We start from the raw sequence: 20,632 nt of genomic DNA, 5'->3' as shown, positions 1-20,632 counted from the left end.
AGCCCCCTGCTGTACTCACTGTACACCCATGATTGTGTAGCCAAGTTTCCATCAAACTCAATATATAAGTTTGCTGATGACACAACAATTGTAGGCCGTATCTTGGGTAATGATGAGTTTGAGTACTGAGAGGAAATTAAGAACCTAGTGGCATGGTGCGAAGACAATAACCTATCCCTCAATGTCAGCAAGACGAAGGAATTGTTTGTTGACTTCAGAAGGAGTAGCGGACCGCACGACCCAATTTACATCGGTGGTGCGCAAGTGGAACAGGTCAAAAGCTTTAAGTTCCTCGGGGTCAATATCACAAATGACCTAACTTGGTCCAACCAAGCAGAGTTCACTGCCAAGAAGGCCCACCAGGGCCTTTACTTCCTGAGAAAACTAAAGAAATTTGGCCTGTCCCCTAAAACCCTCACTAATTTTTATAGATGCACCGTAGAAAGCATTCTTCTAGGGTGCATCACAACCTGGTATGGAAGTTGTCCTGTCCAAGACTGGAAGAAGCTGCAGAAGATCGTGAACATGGCGCAGCACATCACACAAACCAATCTTCTCTCCTTGGACTTACTTTACACCGCACGCTGTCGGAGCAGTGCTGCCAGGATAATCAAGGACACAACCCACCCAGCCAACACACTTTTCGTCCCTCTTCCCTGCAGGAGAAGGCTCAGGAGCTTGAAGACTCATACGGCCAGATTTGGGAACAGCTTCTTTCCAACTGTGATAAGACTGCTGAGCAGATCCTGACCCAGATCTGGGCCGTACCCTCCAAATATCCGGACCTGCCTCTCGGTTTTTTTGCACTACCTTACTTCCCATTTTTCTATTTTCTATTTATGATTTATAATTTAAATATTTAATATTTACTAATTTTAACTGTTTTTAATTCTTAATATTTGTAATCCAGGGAGTGTGAAGCGCAGAATCAAATATCGCTGTGATGATTGTATGTTCTAGTACCAATTGTTTGGCGACAATAAAGTATAAAGTGGGCAAGAGTGAGGTCATGCACTTCGTACTTGGGGCAGCACGGTAGTGTAGTGGTTAGCACAACGCTTTACAGTGCCAGCGACCCGGGTTCGATTTACAGTACCAGTGACCCGGGTTCCATTTACGGTACCAGTGACCCGGGTTCAATTCCCATCGCAGGGTAGCATAGTATTTAGCACAATGCTTTACAGTACCAGCGACCCGGGTTCGATTTACGGTACCAGTGACCCAGGTTCAATTCCCATCGCTCGGTAGTGTAGTGGTCAGCACGTTTTACAGTGCCAGCGACCCGGGTTTGATTTACGGTACCAGCGACCCGGGTTCCATTTACGGTACCAGGGACCCGGGTTCCATTTACGGTACCAGGGACCCGGGTTCAATTCCCATCGCAGGGTAGCGTAGTATTTAGCACAATGCTTTACAGTGCCAGCGACCCGTGTTCCATTTACGGTACCAGCGACCCGGGTTCCATTTACGGTACCAGGGACCCGGGTTCCATTTACGGTACCAGGGACCCGGGTTCAATTCCCATCGCAGGGTAGCGTAGTATTTAGCACAATGCTTTACAGTACCAGCGACCCGGGTTCCATTTACAGTGCCAGTGACCCGGGTTCCATTTACAGTACCAGCGACCCGGGTTCCATTTACGGTACCAGCGACCCGGGTTCCATTTACGGTACCAGTGACCCGGGTTCCATTTACGGTGCCAGCGACCCAGGTTCGATTTACGGTACCAGTGACCCGGGTTCAATTCCCATCGCTCGGTAGTGTAGTGGTCAGCACGTTTTACAGTGCCAGCGACCCGGGTTTGATTTACAGTACCAGTGACCCGGGTTCCATTTACAGTGCCAGCGACCCGTGTTCCATTTACAGTACCAGCGACCCGGGTTCCATTTACGGTACCAGGGACCCGGGTTCCATTTACGGTACCAGGGACCCGGGTTCAATTCCCATCGCAGGGTAGCGTAGTAGTTAGCACAATGCTTTACAGTACCAGCGACCCGGGTTCCATTTACGGTGCCAGCGACCCAGGTTCGATTTACAGTACCAGTGACCCGGGTTCAATTCCCATCGCTCGGTAGTGTAGTGGTCAGCACGTTTTACAGTGCCAGCGACCCGGGTTTGATTTACAGTACCAGTGACCTGGCTTCCATTTACGGTACCAGCGACCCAGGTTCCATTTATGGTACCAGCGACCCGGCTTCCATTTACAGTACCAGTGACCCAGGTTCCATTTATGGTACCAGTGACTCAGGTTCCATTTACAGTACCAGCGACCCGGGTTCGATTTACGGTACCAGCAACCCGGGTTCAATTCCCATCGCAGGGTAGTGTAGTGGTCAGCACATTTTACAGTGCCAGCGACCCGGGTTTGATTTACAGTGCCAGCGACCCGGGTTTGATTTACAGTACCAGCGACCCGGGTTCCATTTACGGTACCAGTGACCCGGGTTCCATTTACAGTGCCAGTGACCCGTGTTCCATTTACAGTGCCAGCGACCCGGGTTCCATTTACGGTACCAGGGACCCGGGTTCCATTTACGGTACCAGGGACCCGGGTTCAATTCCCATCGCAGGGTAGCGTAGTAGTTAGCACAATGCTTTACAGTACCAGCGACCCGGGTTCCATTTACGGTACCAGCGACCCGGGTTCCATTTACGGTGCCAGCGACCCAGGTTCGATTTACGGTACCAGTGACCCGAGTTCAATTCCCATCGCTCGGTAGTGTAGTGGTCAGCACGTTTTACAGTGCCAGCGACCCGGGTTTGATTTACAGTACCAGTGACCCGGCTTCCATTTATGGTACCAGCGACCCAGGTTCCATTTATGGTACCAGCGACCCGGCTTCCATTTACAGTGCCAGCGACCCGGGTTCCATTTACAGTACCAGTGACCTGGGTTCCATTTACAGTACCAGTGACCTGGGTTCGATTTACGGTACCAGCGACCCGGGTTCGATTTACGGTACCAGGGACCCGGGTTCAATTCCCATCGCAGGGTAGCGTAGTAGTTAGCACAATGCTTTACAGTACCAGCGACCCGGGTTCCATTTACAGTACCAGCGACCCGGGTTCCATTTACGGTGCCAGCGACCCAGGTTCGATTTACGGTACCAGTGACCCGGGTTCAATTCCCATCGCTCGGTAGTGTAGTGGTCAGCACGTTTTACAGTGCCAGCGACCCGGGTTTGATTTACAGTACCAGTGACCCGGCTTCCATTTACGGTACCAGCGACCCAGGTTCCATTTACGGTACCAGCGACCCAGGTTCGATTTACGGTACCAGTGACTCAGGTTCCATTTACAGTACCAGCGACCCGTGTTCCATTTACAGTACCAGCGACCCGTGTTCCATTTACAGTGCCAGTGACCCGGGTTCCATTTACAGTGCCAGCGACCCGTGTTCCATTTACAGTACCAGCGACCCGGGTTCCATTTACGGTACCAGGGACCCGGGTTCAATTCCCATCGCAGGGTAGCGTAGTAGTTAGCACAATGCTTTACAGTACCAGCGACCCGGGTTCCATTTACGGTACCAGCGACCCGGGTTCCATTTACGGTACCAGTGACCCGGGTTCCATTTACAGTACCAGTGACCTGGGTTCCATTTACGGTACCAGCGACCCAGGTTCGATTTACGGTACCAGTGACCCGGGTTCAATTCCCATCGCTCGGTAGTGTAGTGGTCAGCACGTTTTACAGTACCAGCGACCCGGGTTCCATTTACGGTACCAGGGACCCGGGTTCAATTCCCATCGCAGGGTAGCGTAGTAGTTAGCACAATGCTTTACAGTACCAGCGACCCGGGTTCCATTTACGGTACCAGCGACCCGGGTTCCATTTACGGTACCAGTGACCCGGGTTCCATTTACGGTACCAGCGACCCAGGTTCCATTTACGGTACCAGCGACCCGTGTTCCATTTACAGTACCAGTGACCTGGGTTCCATTTACGGTACCAGCGACCCAGGTTCGATTTACGGTACCAGTGACCCGGGTTCAATTCCCATCGCTCGGTAGTGTAGTGGTCAGCACGTTTTACAGTACCAGCGACCCGGGTTTGATTTACAGTACCAGTGACCCAGCTTCCATTTACGGTACCAGCGACCCGGGTTCCATTTACGGTACCAGGGATCCGGGTTCCATTTACGGTACCAGGGACCCGGGTTCAATTCCCATCGCAGGGTAGCGTAGTAGTTAGCACAATGCTTTACAGTACCAGCGACCCGGGTTCCATTTACGGTGCCAGCGACCCAGGTTCGATTTACGGTACCAGTGACCCGGGTTCAATTCCCATTGCTCGGTAGTGTAGTGGTCAGCACGTTTTACAGTGCCAGCGACCCGGGTTCGATTCCTGCTGCTGCCTGTAAGTAGTTTGTACTTTCTCCCTGTGACCGGCTGCTCGTTTCCTCTCACAGTCCAAAGACATGTTGGTTGCTAGGTTAATTGGTCATTGTAAATTGTCCCATGATTAGGCTAGGGTTAAATCAGGGAATTACTGGGCGGTGCAGTTCAAAGGGCCAGAAGGGCCAGTTCCACACTGTATCTCAATAAACTAATAAATAAATTGAATTCACCTCCAATTGCCCAATCACTCTTGCTATCTGCTCTATAAACTATCGTAAAGTCATAATATCCTCATTTCAACTTGTACTTGTGTCATCAGCAAACTTGCTTCCTCCCCTCTTGCCAATAAATAGTGAAAGATTGTGGGCCAAGAGCTGATCACTGGAATGCTCCACTAGTTCATTTATTCCAACTACTGGCCAGTTTTCAATCCATGCTAACACATCTCTGATACCTTGTATGCAAGCATCCAGTGCAGCACCTTGTCAAATGTCTCTTGAAGTGCCAAATATACTACATCTACAGACCCCCAGTCACCTACTCTGCTTGCTCTCAAAGAACTCAAGCAGATTTGTCAGGCGTGATTTGCCTTCCTTGAAATCATTTTGTCAAGGTTTGATTAAACTTTCCTAAACTATATGCTGTTTCTGTTTTTTAATTATTGACTCCAGCATCTTACTAGCAACAGATACTCAATTAACAGATTTACAGATCCCTCCCTTTGGTCTTCCTTCCTTTTTGAACAAGGGAGTTGCTTTAGCTGCTTTCAAATCCATTGGTATGCTCCTAGAATTCTGCAGCCATTTGGGTGCATGCCATCAAGAATGGAGACTTGTACTCAGGGAATTAAAGGAAGACCAGTTCTTCCATTCTGTTGGCACCAAGAGTCCCCCATGAGGAAGACTGGTGCAAAGTTTTGGTTCTGCATTCCCTGTTCTCCATTCACCTGGCACCTCACCTGTGAACAATGAAGATTTAAAAATCTCTTGCCACCCATTATCTCCACACTTGCCTCTCCCAGCAGTCTCAGATATATTTCATCAGGTCCTGGGGATTAATCAACCTTTAAGCCCACTAAGGCATCTAATACCTTCTGCTTTTTGATGATAATATGTTCTGGAACTTCATTCTGAATTCTCCAGCTACAGCATCGTTTTTGGTGAAGCCAGACCTGACTTACATCCTCTGGTTCTCCGCATACATGGTTCCGTTTGCTCCTCGGTTGCTCAAATGCCCATTAGATACCAAGAAAATGCTCTGAGATTCTCCTTTATCTTGACAGGCCTGCCAGTTTTTTTTGTGTACGGAAGTCCTCTGCTGGGCTTTTCCAAGAGAGTTGGAGTACTGGAGTGTGTGGGTTTCACTCCAAATGTATGTACCTCGAGTGAGCCCACAGCTAGACTAGACCATAAGATGGAGGAACAGAATCGGGCCAGTCAGGAAAATTGAGTCTGCTCTGCCATTCCATCATGGCTGATTTATTATCCCTCTCTGCATCATGTCTGGGGTACTGTTGTCAGTTCTGGTGTCTGGCACACTAGGACTGGAAGTAGTTCAGGCTTGTAGCTGGCGAAGTGGCAATCTGTTAAGAATGGGCTGAAGAGAACCGTAATTGGAGTACTGAGTGGAGATCTGAGTGGAGTATCCATGGGTCATCAGCAGGACAGTGAGTCAGGAGATACTCTGCTCAGTCTGGAGCCAGAGAGACATGGTCTTAGGACGAAGAGGTCAGGGCTCCGATGGGAAAATGTCATTATCCTGGGGTTGAGCCCATGGAGTTCTGAGGAACAGACTGTGGTGGGAACGTACAGCGGCGGACACAACCTCAAAGGTGTGGGATGCAAAAGAGATCATTAGTTGGTGAAGCGGAGCCTTCGTACTGCTGATTCCTGGCCTCGCTTTGTGCAAGTGTACAGGCCGCACAGAGAGGCAGCACAAACCAGGAAAACCAGTCACCAGCAGAGGGATCAGGGAAACCGTCCTGCAGTCTGGAGGCATCTCAGCTGGTTCAGGGTTGTTTATGTGGGTGACTGTTGGTGTGGAGGCATTGTCCGAGACTGGACTGTCAATGTGGGACCTCCAGTCACCAGAACGTCAGTACAGGTGCCCATAGACCAGACCCCTCAGTCAGATCCCAGGAAATAACCCTGCCCGTAAACAACTCTAGTAATGGTCTCCAGAACTCTGGTCCCATCCTTCACTGCCGACCTTTGCCCTCCTGTAACTCCCTGCTCTCGTGCCTGCCTGTTGCCACAGGTAACGCAACAATTGTTCGGCAATTGTTGGGATCCTTCCCTGCCCTACTTCCTTACGGTGGGTTAGGGCACTGGTGGGCGTGAATAGCAAGAGGGAGGCGCCATTATAATTTTCTTCTAATTCTTGTCACTGTGGGAGTTGTAGTTAGCTGCTCACGACAGGGGTCTGGTCTAAACCTCCAAGGGCACAGACATCTCCTCTCCAACCCCCAGAAACAGGCATGGCCACAGCACAGCACTGTGGCTGATCCCACAGTCACTCTCCCCCAACCCCAGCCCCGCCTCACTCACCCTCCCCTCCCTACCCACAGCCCCAGGGTACATCCCCTCCCCCCCCATGGTGTATGCCCTATCGCAATCAAACACACAATAAGGTGAGGATAGGGGAGGGGAACGTCACTGACTGGACATCTCTGCTTGTTGACAGCTGTCTCCCGCCATCCTCCAGGGCCTCAGCAAGTTGAGCGACAGAGACCAAGGAAGCTCCCAGGAAGAGTCTGTGCAGCAGATGGAGCAGGTTAGTTCCACACTGGGTCAGCGGGAAGTGTTCTGGGAGAGGGTTGGGGGGGGAATGCACGTGAGGGTGGGGTCTGCATCGTTGCCACTGCCCTGGCTGGGCCTCACCTTCAAGGTGCTCATTCCTTAGTCTTTCCATACCACACCACCCTCCCTCACCCTCCTTACCATTCACACTCCCACTCAACCCAACCAGCCCTCCTCTCGCCCCCTTGAACCCAGAGCCCGAGTTCACCCATGCCCTCCCCTCCCCATTCTCACTTCCAGTGATTGAAGGTACTTACTTCGGCATCCATTTCTCTCTGTGCCTGCCCTCGGCTCCATCCACATTCTGCTACTCCATTTCCTCACTGCTCCCTCCTCCTTTGACGATTCAAGAATTTTGCTTCTGTTAGAACACTGTGTTATGCTGACCTTTTAACCTACGCTAAGATCAATCTAACCCTTCCCTCCTACAAAATCCTCAATTTTTCTATCCTCCATGTGCCCATCTAAGAGTTTCTTAATGCCACTAATGTATCTGCCGCTATCATCACCCCTGGCAGGATGTTCCCTGTACCCACCACCCAATGTATTAAAAAAACTGACCTGAGATATCCTCTCTAAACCTTCCTCCGATCACCCTTGCATTAGTTATTTCTGGGAAAAACTCGATTTATTCCTCTAATCATCTTGTACACCTCTATCAAGTCACCTCTCATCTTTCTTCACTCAAGAAAGAAAAGCTTGCTCAACCAGTCCCCATCAGACATGTTCTCCAATCCAGGCAGCATCCTGGTAAATCTCTCTGCACCCTCTCTAAAACTTCCACGTCTTTCCTACAATGAGGTGCCCGGAACTGAACACGATATTCCAAGTGTGGTCTAGCCAGGGTTTTATAGAGCTGCAACATTACCTCATGGCTCTTGAACTCAACCTCCCCCCCCATGACTAATGAGGACCAACCCCAACCACCCTTGTAACTTGTGTGGCAACTTCGAGGGATCTGTGTTTGTTGATCCCAACATCCCTTTGTTCCTCCACACTGGTAGGAATCCTGCTATTAACAGATTCTGCCTTCAAATTTGCCTTCCAAAGTGAATCCCTTCACGCTTTTCTGGGTTGAACTCCATCTGCCTCTTCTCAGCCCAGCTCTGCATCCTATCGATGTCCTTTTCCCCGCCTTCCCGGTTTCCCCCAGAACATGTCTCCTGGAAGCTGCTCCGCCCTCTCGCTCAGACAGGTTGATGTCTTTAAAGTAAGTGAAATCCAAGATCATCACAGTTCTTTTGTGGTGCTCTTCATTATATTTTGTCTTCTCCACAGAGAGGAAACAGGCTCTGTGCAATCCCAATCCCAATCCTGCAGCAATTTTCCCTGTATCCTATCTTCATTCACTCCCATAACTCTACCGCCCCCGACACTCAGGGCAAAATGAAAATGACCAAGTACCCCCTCGCATGTCTTTGCAACATGGGAGGAAGCTGGCATATCCGAACAGAGAACACGTGAAGAGCACACAGATAGGACTTGAGAGTTCAGGATTGAACCCAAGTCATGGAGTTGTGAGGGGCAGCTCCAATCAGTCGCCCCACTGTGCTGCCCCTTCTGGCTCAGCTGATTAAGAGACATTGTGTGAAGGATCTGGAATGTGGGCAAGAGGACCCCCCTTACTTTTTAATTTCTTGTAAGCCTTCTGCCCTCCATCACCACCTCTCTTTCTTTCTTGAAGAAGTCTATTCCTTTACATAAAACATAATAAACATAAAATAGTACAGCACAGTATAGGCCCTTTGGCCCACAATGTTGTGCTGACCCTTAAACCATGCCTCCCATATAACCCCCCCACCTTAAATTCCTCCATATACCTGTCTAGTAGTCTCTCAAATTTCACTAGTGTATCTGCCCCCACCACTGACTCAGGCAGTGCATTCCACACACCAACCACTCTCTGAGTAAATATCCCCCTTGAACTTCCCACCCCTTACCTTAAAGCCATGTCCTCTTGTATTGAGCAGTGGTGCCCTGGGGAAGAGCCACTCCATCTATTCGTCTTAATATCTTGTATACCTCTATCATGTCTCCTCTCATCCTCCTTCTCTCCAAAGAGTAAAGCCCTAGCTCCCTTAATCTCTGATCATAATGCATACTCTCTAAACCAGGCAGCATCCTGGTAAATCTCCTCTGTACCCTTTCCAATGCTTCCACATCCTTCCTACAGTGAGGTGACCAGAACTGGACGCAGTACTCCAAGTGTGGCCTAACCAGAGTTTTATAGAGCTGCATCATTACATCGTGACTCTTAAACTCTATCCCTCAACTTATGAAAGCTAACACCCCATAAGCTTTCTTAACTACCCTATCCAACTGTGAGGCAACTTTCAGGGATCTGTGGACATGTACCCCCAGATCCCTCTGCTCCTCCACACTACCAAGTATCCCGCCAAGCTATTGGACATCTTCCCCAATACTGGCTTTTACACCTAGGTATCAACTCTTGTTTTTGTCTCTCCTCGAGATGTTTGGCCAGGGTAAGTGTGCAGCAGAAGAGTGCTTTGGTGCTTAAGGCGATGAAGATGATGGTGTGGACGTACAGGCATCAGGAAGTATCAGTAAAAGAGACTAGGGAAACTGCAAACGACAGCAATTCTGCAGATGCTGGAAATTCAAGCAACACACATCAAAGTTGCTGGTGAACATAGCAGGCCAGGCAGCATCTCTAGGAAGAGGTGCAGTTAACGTTTCAGGCCGAGACCCTTCGTCAGGACTAACTGAAGGAAGAGTGAGTAAGGAAACCGCAGGTGTTTTAATCAAACTGGTGAAGATTTAAATGGTGAAGGGTTGGGTTAGATAGGTGCAGCATGGTAGTGTAGTGGTCAGCACAGCACCTTACAGTATCAGTGACCTGGGTTCAGTTCCTGCCATTCTCTGTAAGGAGTTCTTCCGTTTTCTGCCTGTGACCGCATGGGTTTCCTCCGGGTGCTCCAGTTTCCTCCCACAGTCCGAAGATGTACCAGTTGGTAGGTTAACTGGTCATTGTAGATTGTCCCGTGATTAGTCTAGGGTTAAACTGGGAGTGGCGGCTGGGTGATGCTGCTCGAAGAGCCAGCAGAGTCTGTTCCGTGCTGAATCTTGATAAATAAAAAAAATTAAAATATAAAGAAATGAAGAGATAATAAAAACAGAGATCCATACCCAGGGAAGAATAAATATTCATGTATTAGACTGGGGACAAGATTAGAATTATTATGGGGAGACTGTGATTTCACTACGAAAGTCAGTGACTGAAAAAGACCATGCCAGTGTTTTGCAATAAGTTTGCTAGATGATTCAATGAACAGACAAGAATCTGGACAGGTTACAAATGAAGAGCTAGTGGGCATAGCAGTGACCAGACAGCACACTGGCCCATCTGAGGCAAGGGTATTCTCCGAGGCATAAAGGCGTCATTTGTAATGTCATGTCTTCCATCATGTCTCCATAGGAAAGTATCAGCAGCATCTACACAGATTCAAAGACCACGGACAAGGCTAATGTTACTGGTGAAATCGAATTATCTATCCAGTACAACTTTAAGACTTTGGCGCTGGAAATCCACATCAAGTCATGCAAAAACCTAGCCTCTGGAGATGGGAAGAAGAAAAAGTGTAATCCGTATGTGCTTTCTAGAGCTCTGTTCAAAGGAGATCATATTTACACAGCATCTTCTGAGAGGCCAAAGAGCCTCACAGATAATGTAGGACTTCTAATCTTTGGGCGCTTGTGTAGGGAATGTGGGAAGGTTTACTCAGGCTCAGCAAGAAGAGATACTAAAGCAACCAAATATCTGCTCTTTAGTCCATTGTACCAGGACTTACTCTTCAAAAGGGCCTCATGCTTCAAAACTCAAACCTCGACTTGGTCTTCTTTTGCCTATAAGCTAGTCAGTTTATCACCTCTCCAACAGCCCCATAGCGGTATCTATGAAATTGGTTTAACCTTGCTTTCAGGTAGAACATTCCAGAAAGGAAACCCTCCTCATCCCCCCACTAGAACTTTCTCTGTGTATTTAAAATCCATGATCTCTGGCTGTTAACCCATTAGTCAGTGGAAAAAAACTCCTCAACCTTTAATTGTCTTGTAATCATCTGCATCGTCTCTGTTCCAAAGAAGGCAGTCCTGAATTCTCCATCCCTCTATTCTAAAGAAGACAATCCTGAACTCTCCATCCCTCTATTCCAAAGAAGGCAGTCCTGAACTCTCCACTCCTCTGTTCCAAAGAAGGCAGTCCTGAACTCTCCATCCCTCTATTCCAAAGAAGGCAGTCCTGAACTCTCCACTCCTCTGTTCCAAAGAAGGCAGTCCTGAACTCTCCATCGCTCTATTCCAAAGAAGGCAGTCCTGAACTCTCCACTCCTCTGTTCCAAAGAAGGCAGTCCTGAACTCTCCACTCCTCTTTTTTTGCCTCATACCTAATGACATCTGTGTAAACCTGCTCTACTTTCAGGCCTTTGCTTTTTTCTTGAGTTGTAATTGCCAAAGCTGAGGCAAAACCAATGAATTATAAAGTCCTGGTGAACGCAGCAGGCCAGGCAGCATCTCTAAGAAGAGATACAGTCGACGTTTCAAGCCAAGACCCTTCGTCAGGACTAACTGAAAGAAGAGCTAGTATGAGATTTGAAAGTGGGAGGGGGAGGGGGAGATCTGAAATGATAGGAGAAGACAGGAGGGGGAGGGATGGAGCCAAGAGCTGGACAGGTGATTGGCAAAAGGGATATGAGAGGATCATGGGACAGGAGGCCTAGGGAGAAAGAAAAGGGGGAGGGGGAAAGCCCAGAGGATGGGCAAGGGGTATAGTCAGAGGGACAGAGGGAGAAAGAGGAGAGAGAGAGAAAAAGAATGTGTGTATATAAATAAATAACGGATGGGGTACGAGGGGGAGGTGGGACATTAGCGGAAGTTAGAGAAGTCAATGTTCATGCCATCAGGTTGGAGGCTACCCAGATGGAATATAAGGTGTTGTTCCTCCAACCTGAGTGTGGCTTCATCTTGACAGTAGAGGAGGCCGTGGATAGACATGTCAGAATGGGAATGGGATGTGGAATTAAAATGTGTGGCCACTGGGAGATCCTGCTTTCTCTGGCGGACAGAGCGTAGGTGTTCAGCAAAGCGGTCTCCCAGTCTGCGTCGGGTCTCACCAATATATAGAAGGCCGCATTGGAAGCACCGGACACAGTATATCACCCCAGTCGATTCACAGGTGAAGTGTCACCTCACCTGGAAGGACTGTCTGGGGCCCTGAATGTTAGTGAGGGAGGAAGTGTGAGGGCATGTGTAGCACTTGTTCCAATTAGAAGGATAAGTGCCAGGAGGGAGATCAGTGGGGAGGGATGGGGGGGGATGAATGGACAAGGGAGTCGAGTAGGGAGTGATCCCTGCGGAAAGCAGAGGGAAAGATGTGCTTAGTGGTGGGATCTCGTTGGAGGTGGTGAAAGTTACGGAGAATTATATGTTGGACCAATTAAGATTGTGTCTCAATCTCCTCAACTCCCATTCTGCTTAACTTGTAGAATTACCTCCTTATCAGAGAATCGGTGTGGTGAATCATCTTTTCACTACACCCTCTGAAGCCAAGAATATTCTTCTTAAGGCAAAATGCAAACTGTACCCACCCTGGTTCATTTCACCGTCATCAGAATCCAACCAGTTTGCTTTTCCATTTGCATTCTGTGATCTGGATCTGAGCACATCCCAATCTTTCAGCATTCCAAGTGTACTGATCTCCAACCTTTTAAAATATGTTCTGCTTTCCTGTTGCCGTGTACCGTTCAGCTAGGTTTTCTAAATAGACGGTAACAGACTGCAACAAACTCTGGCGTTTTGGGTGGAGGTTTTAATGCAAGTCACATGGCTGCTTCCTGCTGAATAGTCAGAAGAGATCCTGCAGATGCTGGAAATCTTGAGAAACATCCACAAAATGCTGGAGGAGCTCAGCATGTTCTGCTGGATGGTGCTGATCACCGTGCAATCTGTTGGAATTGCACTCATCCAGACATGTGGGGAGTGCTCCCTCTCGCTCCTGACTGGTGCCTTAGGGATTCTGCAGGGTGCTCAGTCCCTGACCGACTCTGTCTGCACGATGCCCAGCCCCTGACGTACTAGAAACACAGAAAACCTACAGCACAATACAGGCCCTTCAGCCCACAATGCTCTGCCAAATATGTACTTACTATAGAAATTAGCTTGGGTTACCCATAGCCCTCTATTTCTCTAAGCACCATTTACCTATCCAGGAATCTCTTAAAAGACCCTATCGTATCTGCCTCCACCACTGTCGCCAGCAGCCCAATCCACACACTCACCACTCTCTGCATAGAAAATTACCCCTGACGTCCCCTCTGTACCTACTTACAAGCACCTTAAACCTGTGCCCTCTCGTGCTAGCCATTTCAGCCCTGGGAAAAAGCCTCTGACTATCCACACGATCAATGCCTCTCATCACCTTATACACCTCTATCAGGTCACCTCTCATCCTCCGTCGCTCCAAGGAAAAAAGGCCGAGTTCACTCAACCTATTCTCATGAGGCATGCTCCCCAATCCAGGCAACATCCTTGTAAATCTCCTCCGCACCCTTTCTATGGTTTCCACATCCTTCCTGTAGTGAGGTGACCAGAACTGAGCACAGTGCTCCAAGTGGGGTCTGACCAGGGTCCTATATAGCTGCAACATTACCTCTCGGCTCTTAAACTCAATCCCACGGTTGATGAAGGCCAATGCACCGTGCGCCTTCTTAACCACAGAGTCAACCTGCATAGCAGCTTTGAGTGTCCTATGGACTCGGACCCCAAGATCCCTCTGATAGGCCATCATATTTGACCTACCAAGATGAACTACCTCACACTTACCTGGGTTGAACTCCATCTGCCACTTCTCAGCCCAGTTTTGCATCCTATCAATGTCCCACTGTAACCTCTGACAGCCCTCCACACTATCCACAACACCTCCAACTCTTGGTCTCAGTTCTTATGTGAGTGGTGTAGTGGAATTTCTGGGCAGTGCTGACCCCCAGCATGTAGATGTTGTACGACTCTGAATCGATACTGCCTTTGAATCTAAAAGGTAGATGGTTCCACTCTCACTTGTTGAGGTTATTGGCTGGCACTTTTACAGCCCAAGTGTGTCTCGCTAGTTATCAAGCCTTGCCTGAAAGTTGTCAGGGTTACGCCGCTTGTACGTCTAGTTGCAAAGGCAGTTAAACATTGTGCAACCAACAGCGAATATCCCCTCGTCTGAGTTCTGAAGGAAAGATGGTCCTGAAGCTAGTTGGGCCTGGGACACTGCCCAGTGCATCACCTGCACCAGCCTACCCAACAGCAGAGAAGTGCTGGCAAAAGGCCAACTATATCATGAAGCATCCCACCCACCCTGCTCGTAGACTGTTTGCCCCACTCCCATCAGGGTAGAGGCTACACAGCATCCACACCAGGACCATTAGATTCAAAAGCAGTTTCTTCTTCCCCCAAGTCACAGGCTGATCAACACCTCCACTCATTAACCCTCCACCCCACCCCCAGCACTACATCCACATCACTTAGTGTCACTTTATGTACACACAATCAGCCTATGTATATAACTGTTAACTTGTACACTGTGCTTTGTAGGATTGCTTTAATATTTGTATTTATTGTGTGCTTTTTATTGTTTTTTTAATTGTGTTCTTTATGCTTATAGTGTTTTTTAATGCTGCATCAGCTCCAAAGTAAAATTGGTTTCATTCTCCTTTATATATGTAATGAAGAATGACAATAAACAATCTTGGATCATGAAAGGCCCCAGAAAACCTGCAAATACAGGCCGTCCTGGAAACACAGAACGTCCTAGAAATACAGAACACCCACAAACACAGGATGTCCCATGAAATGCCCCAGAACACCCACAAACACAGGATGTCCCATGAAATGCCCCAGAACACCCACAAATACAGGACGTCCCATGAAAGGACCACACTGTGGCTTTCAATGTGAAGGCAAAGTCCTTGCAATTTTTGCACCACTTTTGTTAAAAGCTCCCTCAACTTGCTCATTGATTCCAGCTCTGGAACATCGGTAGGGAGCGACTGTGAGCCGTTCTCACTTTTGTCTTTAACCCTTCACTCTTCATCAGCTCCACACAAAGTAATTCTTCCCTCTGGTTTTCCTCTCTACTGCTTTAACCTCAGGTGCTTGTTATCTGGGCTACACACCCACCACCTTTCCCATTTCCCCGTTAGATGACCCATCACCAAACTGAACTGGTTCCACAACCTATGGATCACTTTCAGGGACTCTACATCTCACATTCTCAATATTTATTGATTATTATTATTTCTTTCCATCTCTTTTTGTATTAGCACAGTTTCAAGTCTTTTGTATATTGGTTGTTTGTCTGTCTTTGTGCATGGCTTTTCATTGATTCTATTGTGTTTCTTTATACTTACTATGAATGCCCACAAGCTGATGATTCTCAGGGTAGTATATGGCGACATATTATGCAGTTTGATAATAAATTTACTTTGAACTTTGACCTGGGCTGTTTATTCCCAGATTTGGTTTCCTGCAATCAATGAATTATTCACAGAGTTCAGGGAATGTAACGAAGCAATTCTACAGCTCAGTTAGTTGCCTTAATGAGGGCCACATGTTTTAACTCAAAAACTGTCAATCTAAAATTTCATTTACGTTGATGATGTTGCAATGTTACCAAACTTTAAACAAGAGAAGAAACCTCATCCCTGTAGTGAGCAGAAGGGATGGCATGGGAATTTTCCAAAATCTACCGCAGGACGAGGTCCAACAGGAATGCATTTGCTAATTATTTCTCTTTAGGTTAATGTTTGTTGGCCCTGTTACACATTGCAATGTATAAGCTGCCTGGGTTTGTAAAAGATTCTAAAATGTCTCGTTGGTGCTGAAGACATAAAGTAACACAGCACTGAAACAGGTGCATCTCCCTGTGGCAACAATGGTATTCACCAAGCCTGTGTGTGTCCCACTATCACTCTAAATCCTTCCTCCCTATGTCTTTATCCAAATAGATATAAATAGAGAGCAGGGGAGGTGAATTCTTGGCAAAATTCTCGTCCTGTTAGGGTAGGACAATTACCTTAGTGCAATTGATGATGTCCTTATCTCTTGTACTGCGGGTTCAAACATAAGGAAGGGATACAGGAGCAGGGTTCACCACCTGCTGCTTGCTCCACCATTCTGCGACGCTGTGGCCAACCTATTAGCTCCACTTTCCGATACAATCCCAAACTCCCTCATTCCTTAATATCTAAGTAGATATTGATATCTGTGTTGAATATATGTGTCCCCTGAGTCTCTACAATCCCTTCCGGTGGAGAGTTCCAAAGGATGCTACCTTTAGCTCAGTTCTGGCTTACAGGCCTCTTATTCTGAGTCTATGAACCCCTAGCAGATGTCCAACCCCTGGCCAAGAGAGACAGCCCTCCCTGTATCTAGCCTGTGGGAATGTTGTATGTTTCAGTGAGATCACCTCTCAGTCTGGTAAACTCCTTTAAAACAGAGCTATTGGTTTCTACTCACATCAGCCTCCCATGACCCCTATGACTGCTCTGCAATTCAATTGGCTAAAGTTTGGGCAGCCTGAATGTAAATGACGCAATGGAAATGAAATTTCTTTCAGCTTTCAACCGCTATTAATGAATCATCTAGTATTTTCACTGGGGTAATATGAACAGCTACTGAAACTGAAAATGTACGATGTGTTTGATGTTTTAGGTATGTGAAGACCTACTTGCTTCCGAACAAATCTTCCCACAGTAAGTTGAAGAGCTCCGTGAAGAAGAACACGGTGAATCCAGTTTTTAATGAAACATTACGGGTAATTCATTGTTTACGCTGTTTCTACCGTTTAGATCATTTTGGTCAGCAGCTGAATTCAGTACATTGCCTCTCAAGCTTCACTCCCTGTTGGGGACCATCCAGTTCCCTGCCTGAATGAAGATTGTCATCCTATCCTGGGCTGCCAACTTTTCCACCTGTGTTGCCACTTTTGGAAACCCATGTACCTGAACCGTAAGGTGTATCTGTTCATTGGATTCCCCTGGGCCTTACCATTAACAATGGACGTTCAGCCATTGTGCACCTTCCCATAGCAGGTCAATTTGTACTCATCAGCATTAAGGTTCAACTGCCTTTGCCCTGCCTATCTTTCCAGCTGACCTGCTTCCTACTCTGTCCTTAGGCAGCTCCCCTCATTATCTAGAACAACCCCAATTTTTGTGACAACTTATCAGCATCTTTACCTGCACTTATAACCAAACACAATGTGGCCTCTCAGTTTTGAAATGGGTTTTAACTGGTGCTGGGAGTTTTCACCACAGTCCTGGAGAACCTTTCCCAACATCACCCTGGATCATCTGGTCAGGATTTATGATGTTCCCTTCTCCCTTGCTCTCCGCCTGAGGGAGAAATAGTGTATGACATCAAACCTACAAGCCTACAACTGCAGTTAATCATGGATTACTGCAGAAAGTATGAGCTGCCCTCATAACTTAATGTAGCAGAAGTTGGCCAGTAGTGGCCTAGCACTGGTGAATCAGTACTCACACACTCTCAGGCCACCATGAGATGCAGGTCTAAAAGGCAACACAGTGCTCCAGGTGCAGCCCAACCGGCAAGTGACACACAACCATGCACTTTCAGACAGCATGCTACAGTTTACACTGCTGTATACCTTCTCATAGTATGTTCTAGTATACTGTACCTTCAGGCAGTACACTACTATAACCCTACATATCTCCACATAGCACAGCACAGTCTGCCTGTGAAACTTTGGACAGTACAGCAGGACACTATGAACTGTCAGGCCGATTGCTAGAGTGTGCCTTTATACCATCAGGCAGTACACTGCACTGTACCTGTCAACCTTAAAGAGTACGTTACAGTGTACCTGTGAACCTTCAGGATGTACAGTGCAGTCTATAGTTTTGACTCTCTCACAATGAAGAAAATACTCTGTGCACCTACCCCAAGTTACTCTTTATAAATGCAGATTTCCACTCAATGTTGCTCTGTCATTTTCTGCGCTGTTGTGTGGTCTCTCCCACTGACTGTCACAGAGGGCCTGGCTTATCAGCCAGATGGTAGGCAGTACAAAGTCCTGGGCTCAGGAGCTGACAGCTTTTTATAAGCGGTGTTCTACTTTGCATTCCATAGTACGACATTGAACGGTGGCAGCTGGAGACGAGGACACTTCATGTCTCTGTGTGGTACAGTATGACACTCAAACGGCAAGTGTTTGTGGGACAGGTACACATTCCCTTTGACAAATGGCGATTCGAAGACAACTCGACTCAGGCACACCAGTGGTACCAGCTCCAAGACAAGTGATATCAGCGCTGTCCTGATCCACAGGAGGACACGAGGGGCAATGGTTCAGAAGCTTTAATCCAAATAGTCTGCAAGCGTTTGTAATGTATAATGAATCAATTTGTGTACAGCGACTGGAAATCTAAACCTCTTTATTGATGTGCCCATTTGGGGAAATGTTTATGAAAGGAAACTGAATAAACAATTTTGCCAGGACTTTATAGTGATGATGATTCTCATATAGTTGCAAAAGTTCAATGGTTCGCATCAGAGAATGTATACAGTATACAACCTGAAGTTCTTACTCTCTGCAGACATCCACAAAACAGAACAGTCCCAAAGAATGAATGACAGGAAATGTTAGAACCCCAAAGCCCCCCTCCCCCTCCCCCTCCCACACACAAGCAGCAGCAAAAACATCAACCCCTCCCCCCCTCACTTGCTCCAGCAGAAACATCAACCACCCCCCCCACCACGCAACAATAACAAAGCTCCACCCCCCCCAGAGACCATGATCTAGAGTCTATCAAAAACTACTGTCCATCCCGACACCTCGACATCTCACAGGCTCTCACTAATGAGGGAGAGACAGGCATCACTCCTGCCACAGCGAGAGGGGAAACCAGCAGCTCCCTGTTTCAATGTTACAACCTGCGGCATTGCTTATTTCGACAGCAGCGTACACTGCCGTCTCGATGTTACAATCTCCCACCATTCAGCGACACTGCCGAGGAATCAGGTTGTCACAGGGCAGCACCCCGAAGGCGTGCCCTCCACCTTGCTCAATCAGCACATCCGTGTTGGACTGAGCTGTAGATGAAGATGTGACAATGTTCACAACCGTCACCTCTCCCTCCCATGTTCTGGAGAACCACAGCAGCACTATCCAATCCAAGTGTCACTGCTCCTGCCCTGGGTTTTGCTGAATCACTTTCCTGAATCAATCACAGAGTCAACAGCACAGAATTAAATGCAGCATCTCCAAGTTTGCGGATGACACGAAGCTGGGTGGCAGTGTTAGCAGTGAGGAGGATGCTAAGAGGATGCAGGGTGACTTGGATAGGTTGGGTGAGTGGGCAAACTCATGGCAGATGCAATTTAATGTGGATAAATGTGAAGTTATCCACTTTGGTGGCAAAAATAGGAAAACAGATTATTATCTGAATGGTGGCCGATTAGGAAAAGGGGAGGTGCAACGAGACCTGGGTATCATTATACACCAGTCATTGAAAGTGGGCATGCAGGTACAGCAGGCGGTGAAAAAGGCGAACGGTATGCTGGCATTTATAGCGAGAGGATTCGAGTACAGGAGCAGGGAGGTACTACTGCAGTTGTACAAGGCCTTGGTGAGACCACACCTGGAGTATTGTGTGCAGTTTTGGTCCCCTAGTCTGAGGAAAGACATCTTTGCCATAGAGGGAGTACAAAAAAGGTTCACCAGATTGATTCCTGGGATGGCAGGACTTTCATATGAAGAAAGACTAGATGAACTGGGCTTGTACTCGTTGGAATTTAGAAGATTGAGGGGGGGTCTGATTGAAACGTATAAGGTCCTAAAGGGATTGGACAGGCTAGATGCGGGAAGATTGTTCCCGATGTTGGGGAGGTCCAGAACGAGGGGTCACAGTTTGAGGATAGAGGGGAAGCCTTTTAGGACCGAGATTAGGAAAAACTTCTTCACACAGAGAGTGGTGAATCTGTGGAATTCTCTGCCACAGCAAACTGTTGAGGCCAGTTCATTGGCTATGTTTAAGAGGGAGTTAGATATGGCCCTTGTGGCTACAGGGGTCAGGGGGTATGGAGGGAAGGCTGGTGCAGGGTTCTGAGTTGGATGATCAGCCATGATCATAATAAATGGCGGTGCAGGCTCGAAGGGCCGAATGGCCTACTCCTGCACCTATTTTCTATGTTTCTATGTTTCTAAACCGCTTTACACTGAGAGTACTGGGTGTGTGGAGCACCCTGCCAAGGGTGGTGATAAGGCAGATACATTAGGGACATTTAAAAAACCCATAGATAGACACATGGGTGGTCGATAAATGGAGGGTTATGTAGGAGGGAAGAATTAGATTGATCTCAGAGTGGGTTAAGAGGTCGGCACAAGATTGTGCTGTAGTGTTCTGTGTTCTATGAAAGATGCACTTCAGCACACCACATTCATGTTGATCATCAAGCATCATTAATTTAATT

General features: G+C 47.7%; 1 protein-coding gene across 5 annotated transcripts in view; it reads left to right on the top strand.

The window, feature by feature from the left end:
• The window catches only part of sytl3 (synaptotagmin-like 3), a 134,649-nt gene extending 116,002 nt beyond the window's left edge, over positions 1-18,647 (top strand). For all 5 annotated transcript variants that reach the window (XM_063056581.1, XM_063056580.1, XM_063056583.1 and 2 more), the window contains exons 9-12: positions 7,023-7,112; positions 10,575-10,744; positions 16,850-16,952; positions 18,290-18,647. In XM_063056581.1, the coding sequence (XP_062912651.1) occupies positions 7,023-7,112; positions 10,575-10,744; positions 16,850-16,952; positions 18,290-18,463 (537 nt within the window). In that variant the 3' untranslated portion in view covers positions 18,464-18,647. The remainder of the gene's footprint in view (positions 1-7,022; positions 7,113-10,574; positions 10,745-16,849; positions 16,953-18,289) is intronic.
• Positions 18,648-20,632: the final 1,985 nt, after the last annotated feature.

The sequence above is a fragment of the Mobula hypostoma genome, chromosome 8, assembly GCF_963921235.1.
Source record: "Mobula hypostoma chromosome 8, sMobHyp1.1, whole genome shotgun sequence".
NCBI lineage: Eukaryota > Metazoa > Chordata > Chondrichthyes > Myliobatiformes > Myliobatidae > Mobula > Mobula hypostoma.
The sequence above is the reverse complement of the archived record's forward strand: the minus strand, read 5'-3'. Positions and strand labels throughout refer to the sequence as shown.